The sequence below is a fragment of the Antechinus flavipes genome, chromosome 5 (genome assembly GCF_016432865.1).
Source record: "Antechinus flavipes isolate AdamAnt ecotype Samford, QLD, Australia chromosome 5, AdamAnt_v2, whole genome shotgun sequence".
In the NCBI taxonomy this organism is placed as follows: domain Eukaryota; kingdom Metazoa; phylum Chordata; class Mammalia; order Dasyuromorphia; family Dasyuridae; genus Antechinus; species Antechinus flavipes.
Genome location: NC_067402.1, coordinates 191,088,676 through 191,098,994, shown reverse-complemented (window position 1 = coordinate 191,098,994; position 10,319 = coordinate 191,088,676). Strand labels below are relative to the sequence as shown.

The 10,319-nt window shown below is 39.6% G+C and overlaps 1 protein-coding gene and 1 long non-coding RNA gene across 2 annotated transcripts; both read left to right on the top strand.

Annotated features, from left to right (window-relative positions):
* The first annotated feature begins 207 nt into the window (after positions 1-207).
* Positions 208-5,633, top strand: CDKN1B (cyclin dependent kinase inhibitor 1B). The gene is made up of 3 exons (XM_051963554.1): positions 208-1,257; positions 1,870-2,000; positions 4,348-5,633. Exons 1-2 carry the CDS (start codon positions 780-782, stop codon positions 1,989-1,991), a joined length of 600 nt encoding a protein of 199 aa, XP_051819514.1. The 5' UTR covers positions 208-779; the 3' UTR covers positions 1,992-2,000; positions 4,348-5,633.
* Positions 5,634-7,973: 2,340 nt separating this feature from the next.
* On the top strand, positions 7,974-10,017 carry LOC127564881 (uncharacterized). The gene is made up of 2 exons (XR_007954381.1): positions 7,974-8,734; positions 8,981-10,017. It is a non-coding gene; the product is annotated as an uncharacterized LOC127564881 (long non-coding RNA).
* The last annotated feature ends 302 nt before the right edge of the window (positions 10,018-10,319 follow it).

Below are 10,319 nucleotides of genomic sequence, written 5' to 3'. Positions count from 1 at the left end.
TGTTGCTCACTACAGACCACCCCCATCCTCCCCCCTCCCGATACCTCAAAATCGCACAAGTCCCATTCTTCTGCTTCGCAAGTCTCACGATTTCGGTAGCGCCGAGCGGTGTCCAGCAGAACTGCGCCCGGACTACCTTAAGGCAAAGCGCCTAAACTTAGCGAGCCAGCCTCCGCGGGGTGGCTCCCGACGCCGCAGCCAATGGTTCCCTTCCTCTGTTTAAATAGATTTGCAATGTCAATCATTTTCTCCTTCTTCAGCCTCCCTTTCACCGCCATATTGGGCAACTAAAAAAAGTGCTCGGCTTTTCTGGGTGTCTTTTTATATTCCTTTCCTTTCTCAGTCTTTCCCCTACACGTCGACTTTTGAGATCAGCCAAGTGTTTTTGGTTTGTTCTGTCTTGTTTCCTCCGCGGCTCGGTTTGGGAAACCCACAGGCTCGTACCGGCTAGGTCTTGGACTGGCTTTTCCAATTCCCCCCTCCCCTCCCCTCCCTTCCCCTCCCTTTCCCCTCCTCCCTCTCCCTCCCTATGTCCCTCCCTCCCTCTCTCCCTTACACTTGATCTGCTGAGAGACTTTTCTGCTGGCTCTCCCGGGCTTCCCCCCTGCCCCCTCCCCCAAACCCAACACTGATCCTAAAGCTTGTGTAATTATTGGTGGTTGTTTGTTTCCCTTGGCCCCGAACTGGAGTCGCGGGACCTATATAAAAGGGGCTACGTGTTCGGATTTTTTTTGTTGTTGTTGTCGTTTTAAAAAGTTGAGTGGAGACAAGGGAGGACGATGTCAAACGTGCGTATTTCTGACGGGAGCCCGACCCTGGAGCGGATGGAAGGCAGGCCGGCTGAGTACCCCAAGCCTTCAGCTTGCCGCAACCTCTTCGGCCCAGTAAACCATGAAGATTTAACGCAGGACTTAAAGAAGCATTGCAGGGATATCGAGGAGGACTGTCAGCGCAAGTGGAACTTCGACTTTCGGAATCACAAGCCCTTGGAGGGGAATTATGAGTGGCAACCTGTGGAGAAAGATAGTTTGCCCGAGTTTTATTTCAGGCCCCCGCGGAACCCCAAAGGGAGATGCCAGGGGCCCGGCCAGCAGAGCGGGGATCTAAACGGAGTGCGCCAAACGGGGTTTTTTATTGCTTCTCAGGGAATCTCAGAGGACACCCACTTAAGAGATCAAAAGACTGAGGGTGCATCCGAAAGCCAGACGAGTTTGGCAGACCAGTGCACTGAGACGAGGAAACGACCAGCCACGGATGGTAATCGCTCCTTTAAAATTAAAATAAAACAAACCCCTCCCTTGTTTACTCGGTCTGTCTGGGCCACTCCTTGACTTTACTGGAGGTCCGTCCCCGAAGTTGTGTCTAGAGAACACCAGCGCAGTTCTTGGTTTTTCCATCGGGAGCTGAGGCTATTAACCTTATGCGCCGGTGATATCTATCATCTAACTAGTTTTCATTTCTTTTAAAGTTAAAGACTACTAGTTTTTTGCCAGTCGGTGTAAAAGTTTATCTGTAAACTTAACGTTTAAAACCCATAGCCTTCCTAAAACACCTGTCCCCTCCCCCAGTCTGCCATCATAAGGTATGTGAGTGACCTAAGTATTATCTTGCAGCTAGGATGTTCCCGATTATCCCCTGTGAAAGATTGGGCTATATGATCCCTCGATAGGTACCGGGAACCTGGGGAGGAGGTATTTGTTAATAGCAAACAATATTTTCAAGATTTTAAGAAAATCAGCGATTGACCAGGATTGTGGGTGGTGGTAGTATCCCCCCCCCCCTTCCCCTGGCTAACTTTTGTTAGCTAATGCTTTTAATAAAATCTGTTGCTTGTCTCCCCCCCCTCCCCTTCGAAATTTCCCCTGCTAGATGTTTCACCTCAAAACAAAAGAGCCAACATTACTGAAGAAGAGGTTACAGACACTTCTCCCAATGCTAGTTCAGTGGAGCAGACGCCCAAGAAGCCCAGTCTCAGAAGACATCAAACGTAAACTACTTAGGTGGGTTGCCTAGCTAGAGTTCAGAAATGAAACCAAACTGCACTGCTGGATCTGGTAGTCTCTGCAAATTCCTCACCATATTTTATTAGCTGTCCATGGCTAAGAAGTTTGCTAGTTAAGGGTATTTCAGACCCCCTTCGATTCTTCCCCCTCCCCTCATACACGTTTTGTGCGGGTTGAATAGGCAAAGAGTAAGGGAAAAGGTCGTTGAATTTCATCAAGTTTCCTCCATCAGACAGACCTTTTCTTTAGACAAATTAAACAGTTACTCCGGAGTGAAGGGAAGCATCCTGGATGAGAATTTCTTGTCCTGGATATAGTTCCTCGTGAAGGGAGATCATCCTCTTTTGAACCCTCACAAAAACTTGATTGGAAGATGAGATTTTTGTTTTCAGTTCTAAATAAGGGCTGTGGTTGTTCCCTGCTTCAGCAGAGGTTTTAAGATTTTATTATTTTTTCAGTGGTTTCAAATAAAGTCATTGTTTGAACGCAGAAGGAAGAAGGGGAAACAAATGGGTTTCATCTTTTCATTTGAGGATAAACTGAGCTCCAGTGATTCACAGAAAAGATTAAAAGTAGAATGAAGTGGCATGTGCAATTTATTTATTTTGGTCCTTCTAGTGTCACACCACTTCTACTGGGTTTTTGGAGGGTGAAGGAAATCTATGCAATAGAACACAGAGAATCATTAAAAGTTACCCACAAAAGTTTTTCCACAGCTCTGAAGTGCTGCAAAGTAAAAGTTAATGAATTCTCTCCCTGTAAGCAATCTGGAACTTGTCAGCATGTATATGCAAATTGTGCTAGAACAACTCACTATTTGGGTATTTGAAGGGGAAAAGGAATAATAAATATCAGGGTTGGCTAAGACTGTGTCTACTTAGCTTTAGAAAAGTGATTTGCAATAATCTGCTGAATCTGATCAATTAAAGACAGAATAATTCAGTCCCCAAAGCTCTATTTAGGAAGCTTTAATTCTTCGGGCCAGCTAATTCTATTAGTCATTGAAAACTGCTTAAGAGTAGAAACTGAGGCTTATTCCTCCCTGTATTCTTTAGCAGTGACTACCAGTGGCTGCCAAATAAATGCACAATAAACATTTATCAAATAACAATGAATTTGTACAATATAGAGACACAGGACACTTTAAAGATGGGAGGGGGGTATTGTTTTTATTTCTTAAAAAAACGGAAAGTCACTTCAAATTTTCTTTTTACACAAATTAAATGTATATAACCCCTACACAATATAAAATGCTCACTTGAAGGATTTGTGGAAAGATGGCTTTATAGAATCTCTATATAGTGGAGGAAATTGGATGAAAATTATTAATTCACTAGATGTCAATATCTTCAGTGCTACTGTATATCTCTTTCATGTGTCTTTATGTATCACATCCTAATAAATTTTTGGTCTTGTCTTACTCAGCCAAGCAGGAATGAATGCAAAGAATCTTTAGAAATGTTTACTTGGACACTGGTGACTTCAAAACAAAACAAAACAGAACCCCACAACTGGTTACATATCCATCACAAGAAACAAGGATGAGCTTTAAAATGTTTTGCCTTATTAGATTAAGATATAGGCATAAAATATCACCAAGGGTCATTCGGCTGGATGAAGTGGCTTCAAGGGCCACAACTGTATTTTCATACAGTTTAACTGCACCACATTATTATTATTATTATTATTATTATTATTATTATTTTTACTGATCACCAAACCATGTGAGCAATTCTCAGTGTTCTTGTAGATCAGCAACTCATCTCTGTAGTTTATAGTCTGAAAAAAAAGTTGCCCAGGGTAGAGACTTTCAATGACTTCCAAATCAGAAACCCTAGTCTTCATGATTCCAAGATCCATTATATCATGCTTCCTCTTAGTCTATACTTAGGTATTTTTCTAATAAAGGTGAGTTAGTGGGGTTGTTGGATTTTTTCTCCCCATTCTTATAATTTATTTTGTCCTTCTGTATCTCTCCTTTTATTCCCTGTCATCAATCCAGAATTCCTATAATTCCAGATTCCTTCATATGGGGGAAAGGGGAGGTGGGATGGTGGTAGGAAAAGATACACAATTAAGGTAAACTGAATTAGCTTTACTACTTAAAAATCTTTACAAGTCTCAGTTTGGAAGAATGAATGACCGCAGAGATGATCTCATCTATCTGTCACTATTAGCCTTCTACCTTAGCTTGTGTATATAATCCACCCACTTCAAGCCACTGAGCAAGCAAGACACTGAGAAAATAATTTTTACCAAGTGTAGTGATTTATTTTGCTGCTCTTAGAATTAGCTGGATCAATACCCTTAATGCAGTTTTTCTCCTTAATCTTTTGTTTTGCAGAACTAAGAATATGTCCTTGTTCACTGGATATACCAGAGCTTGATGAAACAAGGAAGATATAAATTAAATTTAAGAATACATATCGATGTCTTCATGGAATGGATATCCTGTTTAAGCACTGAAAAGCAACAACACAATAACACTAAAATTGTAGGCTCTCTTAAAAGAGGTGCCTCTAAAAGCATTGGATGTAGCATCATGCAATTAGGTTTTTCCTTATTTGCTTCATTGTACTACCTGTGTATATAGTTTTTATCTTTTATGTAGCACATAAACTTTGGGAAAGGGGAGGCATTGGGGAGGGCCAAGATATGAAGAAAATAAAAAAACTTGCTTCAAATTATATAGCAAGAATTTAAATGTATGACTTGCATAAAAAGGAGCAACCTTGGGTTGGGGGTGGTGATTAAGCTTTTCCTTTAAAGATGTAATATCCCTTTCAGTGAGATCTGATTTTTTTTTTTTAATTGCAACAATTTAAAAGTCAACAGCTGATTACTGTTTATTATATTACACTTATTAAGAATCAGGAGGTCTGATGTGTCCATTATGTTAATGCAAAAGCTTTTTAAAATAGAGGGTTATAAAGTGGAAACCTCTTTAAAGTGAAGTAATTATCCAGCTAATTAAGGCTTAAGCAAACAATCCACATAATTCAGTTAAAAAACAAAATTGACTGAATTCTGAATGATCAAAATTGGCAATCTACTTATCAGATAAGCTAGAAAACTGTCTACACATTTCCTTCATTTTGTGCTTGTAAACATGGCCTAAATAATGCTTTTTGGGTATTAAAAAAAAATCTTGAGATTCAAGGTAAAAAAAAAAATAATGGGATACTTTTTAAATTTCTCATTCTGTCTTGGCTGTTTCACCCAGAGGAATGTGATGTGTTTGATGGAAGTGAGAATGGATCAGTAGTTGCTGGTGGAAGAGGGAAATGGATACTGCATCTTTAAACAGTATTTCTACATTGCTGTATGTGTATGAAACATTTTAAAATGTACCTGTGTACATAACTCTGTAAAGACACTGAGAAAATTATACTAACTTATTTATGTTAAAAAAGATTTTTTTTAAAATCTAGAAAATATAAAAGCCAAAGTGGCATGTTTTGTGCATTTGTAAATGCTCTATTGGGTAGGCTTTAGGGATTTTTTTTTCTTCTGTTAAATAATATGGCTGTGCTTAAAGATTGCCTACTGAGCCAAGTATAACTTTTTTGTAATGTGTAATTGTTCCCTATCAAGCAATCAATAAATAAAACTGCCATAGCTATTAAATGAGTTGTACTGATGTGGCTGCTTCTTGAAGCCATTACATCTAATATTTCGATGACTTTAATACAGACACAAACCATGAATTGGCAAAGGATCTTAAAAGTATGGGCCAAATTTGAACGAAGGTTATATTGGTCAGAATTCATTTCTCCTACTTCTCCATTTAGTTTTAAGGGTCATGCAATTTTAGAGTTTGAAAAACACCTTACAAGTTACTTGGTCCAATCTTTATTTTGCAGACCAGGAAGTAGGCCTAGAGAAGTGATCATACAGATACTTTTAAATTATGAAAACCCAAGATTATTACCCAGGGCTCTAATGACAAATCCAATGCTCTTTCCACTGTTACCTAGGATCTCTGAAATGAAATAACCAAGCTCCTGGAATTGTTTAAAAGAATAAACATAACCCCCACAACGATTTCAAGGAACAGGGACTGGGAGAGATGTAGTAATCTTATATAAGTGAGGTACGAGAATGTTAATGTGTAGACTTGATGACATCTATTCTGGGTACCCAGAGATGCAAGGCATAAGATATCCAGTAATAGAAAGTTCTTCCTTGGAAATTAGGTAACAATCTGAATAGTATCCATATTTTACCATTTCTTCTTGTTCATTTTCTCTCATGTTACTTTAAAAGTTTAACAATTACCACAAACACAATGTTTTGACCAGTATCCCTCTTTTCCCCCCCACCCCTTTCCCATTAATAGAAGTGAAATTACACTATGAAAACACTTACTTTGACTGTAGTAATTAGAATTTAACTCAACAAACATTAAAGGCCTACTTACTATGTAGAAGCTGGGCCTCTGATATTAGCTGTGTGATCCCAGAAGAATCTTTAGGCTACTTTGTAGGCCTCATCAACTAAATCCTTGCAGTATGTTGGTGTGAGAGAGTGCTTCACATTTTAAATAAGTCCTAAATCCTTTCACTTTTGCCCAAAAACAAGGCACTTTATTAGATGTTCAATTTAACCTAAGACAAAAGGGGCTTGGTCCTATAAGAAAGATTTATAGTAAATATTTAGAAAGCTTTTTTTGAATAAGAGACAAGAAAACACAACATTTTGATGGGAGATTATATAATTATCTTCTCTTAAGATTAAGGGGGAAAAAAATCACAATCTTCCTGTATGTAATGGTCTATAATATGTAGCTTTTTAAAAGAGAAGTGCTGTTGAAAAACCTTCCCAATTTATGATTTAGTTTATTACCCAGGAAGATTTCAATTGCAAATCCTTGAGAAATTCTGCATTGTGCCTCTCTTTATCTGTTGCTCCACTAATCACTATTATGAAAAAAACATGAATCAAAGGATTGGAATTGATCAGGTGGTTCAAATTCTAATCCTAATTCAGTCACTGTTATCCCTCTAGGCCTCAGTTACCTTATCTGTAAAATGAAGGGATTGGACTAGATCTCTAAAGCCTTTTCTAGCTTTAAAATTCTAGGCCTCTGAAAACAAAACTGCCACCAGCAGGTAATTCTTTAACTTTCCTCTCTCTTTTTTATTTACACCACAACCTCGAATGTTGAATGTTAATCTCCATATAAAGTTTTAATAGTCTTTAAAAATCAAGTGTGTCTTAAATTTTTTTTTTCTGAGATTTTAATCATGGCTTAAGGGGAAATAGAAAATATTAATTTAAAAAATTCCTCTTCTTGGAAGAATCTGGCTTTTTATCCTTAATTTTGATACAATTTGACAATGTAATAATTTATTCATTCTCTGCCCCCCTTTCTCTTCTGACCAGATCCTAATCATACTTCAAGGCCCAGTTCAAGTTCCACAATATCTCCTCCACTCGAGAATCCATCTCTTTTCCTTATTTTAAACAAATATGAGATAACCTCTGTTCTTTATAGTACACAATTCAGTGCTGAGCACAGAAAAGGTAATAAATGAATATAAGTACTGAGGTTTTCTGAACTGGGACAAGATTCTTATTCTTTAAATTAGCTAAGAATTCTGCACATTATTTGTTGATAACTAAATCATTGTATAATAAATACACCAAAGCATTTTAGGACTGGAAAAGCCCTTTGAGAGAATATCTAGTCCAACAATGTCATTCTATAAATGAAAAAACTGAGGCTCAGAGAGTTGCAATAATTTGTCTACAATCACCTCTAGCTAGTGGCAATTAAGAACTTGAAAAATATGCTGTACTCTTTCCAAAACTCAGAATCTTGTAACATAATTAAAATGAAATTCCATTTAGGTGAACTGATGAGGCCTGAGAGAAAACACCATTGCCTGCTTCTAACATAAATGGATCAACGGATCACACAGTGGATTGACTCCTGAGATAATCAACTTTTTTATTGGAAAGAAAAATCCTTTAATTTATATAATATATACATTTACATATATGCACTTAGGAATTTTAAAATCTTAATTCAAATACAACTGAAAAATGTAAAACATCATTTCCCATACGAAATAAATTATATTTAAATTTAGCATTACACTCTTCAAAGTAAGCAAAAATTATTTTAAACCACAATTTAAACTTTAGCCTAAAAGTTGATTATCAACTCATACAAATTGATATTTATATTTTATGTACCTTATTTTGCTGAGAAATCCCGCAATATGCTTCAAACCTCTTGCCTCCACTTAAATAAAATAAATAAAAGCCGGCTTATCCAAGAATTTCTAACTCTCAACTTGGAAGGTTTTAGAAAATTCTACCAGCTTTTTGGTGAAGTGGTGGCGGGAGAAAGGAAGGGGCGAGGAGTTTGCAGTGCTGTCCTAAGTATCAAAGTTCTTTCGTCAAGACAAGCTAGATAACTCGAAGATTTGGGGTGATGGAAGGAAGGAAAATGGGTGCTAGATGTTCCAGTCAAATTTAAATAGCGCCAAGAGCAACTACAGCTGCTTCCCCCTTTGCGCGCCTGTACCAAGAATTCGAATTTAAAATCGCCGGGCCGGCTAACTGTCGGTTGCTTTTCCCGGGGCTGCAGTAGTAACCCGCGAGCGACCTCCCGGGAGCCCGCTGCGGACACCGCTCGGGTCAGTGGTGGCTGACATCTTTCCTTTCTCTACAGCGAAACTGGTCACTACTGAATCCGGCTTTTCTAACTGGCCATCTTTAAGGTACGGAGGACTGCCTATGGAAAGTAGTAGCTGCGGCAAATTGACTGGGCGGGTGACAACAGAAAACCACTCTTTTAGCTGAGCGCCCCTCCAGTCAACTGGCCTGGTGTCCATCTCGAACCCTAGCCTCTCTCACCCCTGAGACTTTATTGCTTCCAGGGACTTAGGTCTGGAAGGAGAGCCCTGCCACAATTAGAAAGGCCGTCGTCTGTAAATACTTTAGGGGCTTATATTTTTTTCTCTTAGAGAAACATTCTCTGTTCAGTTCTTCTCTGGATAGAAGAAAGAAACAAAATGCAACTTTGATGGCCCGAACCTAAAAGCAAAAATTTCCTTCCTCGACTCCCCACCCGAGGTTATGCAGAGAAAATGGGGAGAGAGAATCTCTAAGAAAGAACCGATCTTCTAGGGCAAGCTGCTTACTCCCACCCCTCATCCCGGGCTCCAATGATCCTTAGCCCGCGCATTTCGAAAGGATTTAAAGCTCGCCCAGCTCGTAAGAGGACACGGGGAGAAGACGCCGCTCCCAGACTGGAAAAGAAACGATTATTTGGTACAGAGCCCCACGGAAAGAGATCGGGGAGCGTGAAAAGTCAGAGTTGGAGTGGGTCTGGGGAAAAAAGTTGAGAGGAAACCATGACTGGGGGTGGGGGTGGGGTAGGGTGGGGGGCACTAGGGAGGCGAATGTCTTCCCTAATCAGGATGCACCCACAGTTTAACCCTCCCAGAAATTAACATTCAGGACAACCCAGGGAAGTCTTCTTTGCATAGTTGTTCCTGCTTTTTATTTGCAGCCTGTATCTTAAAAGATAAAAAATAAATTTTCAGGATGAACAATTAAGCTTTGAAAAGAATGGATTTAAACAAAATTAAAGCAGCCGTATGATCCACCTGAGCCACGCCCTGTCTCAGGCCAACTGGCAACAAAAAGAAAACTATCTCAGAGGAGTGGGGGAAACAAAGAACCCCTCTCCTCCGGGTCCCGAGGATCCTAGGGGTCACTGTGGTGATCGGGTAAGGCCCTTTTCACAGATGCCACACAAGTGCCAGAGGGAAGACTAGTGGCCCTGGGATCTCTGAGCAAACCCGCTAGTGAGAGGGGACGTTCATATATGTGTACGTCAATGTACATGTCCCTATACATTAATGTGTGTGTACACAAACGTGTACACGTAGCAATTAAAATGTGCAAAAAAAGTCGACGGAGGTTCGAAGTCTTCCCACGGGTCTCAAAAAGAAATGCAAATAAAAAAACAGAGGAAAAACAACTCCGAGCGAGCGCACCCAAGGATTGCATCATTGTAACCTCTCCACCTCGGGAAAGTGTAGCAAGTATCATGGCGCTGGGTTGGGGATGAGTCCTTCTTTTCCTTAAAACAAAACAAAACAAAACAAAAGCCTTTCAGAAACCAAGTCGTCTTTGGGTGTTTTGCAAAAGATTTTTTTTTTTTTTTTTTTTTTTTTTTGCTTACAAAACGATTTTTTTCCCCTAGGCGGGGTGGGGTGCTGGTGCTTAGAGTAGGGAGGAGGGAAAGGGGGGGGTGTGGTTATTTATTTTTCTCGGTCCTCCTTCCCCGTACCACGG

What these genes read in the sequence shown, in the direction of transcription:
- CDKN1B (XM_051963554.1), top strand. Translation starts at nt 780, where the DNA reads ATGTCAAACGTGCGTATTTCTGACGGGAGCCCGACCCTGGAGCGGATG. An exon ending in GAAACGACCAGCCACGGATG is followed by an intron (nt 1,258 to 1,869) that starts GTAATCGCTCCT and finishes TTCCCCTGCTAG; the next exon opens with ATGTTTCACCTCAAAACAAA.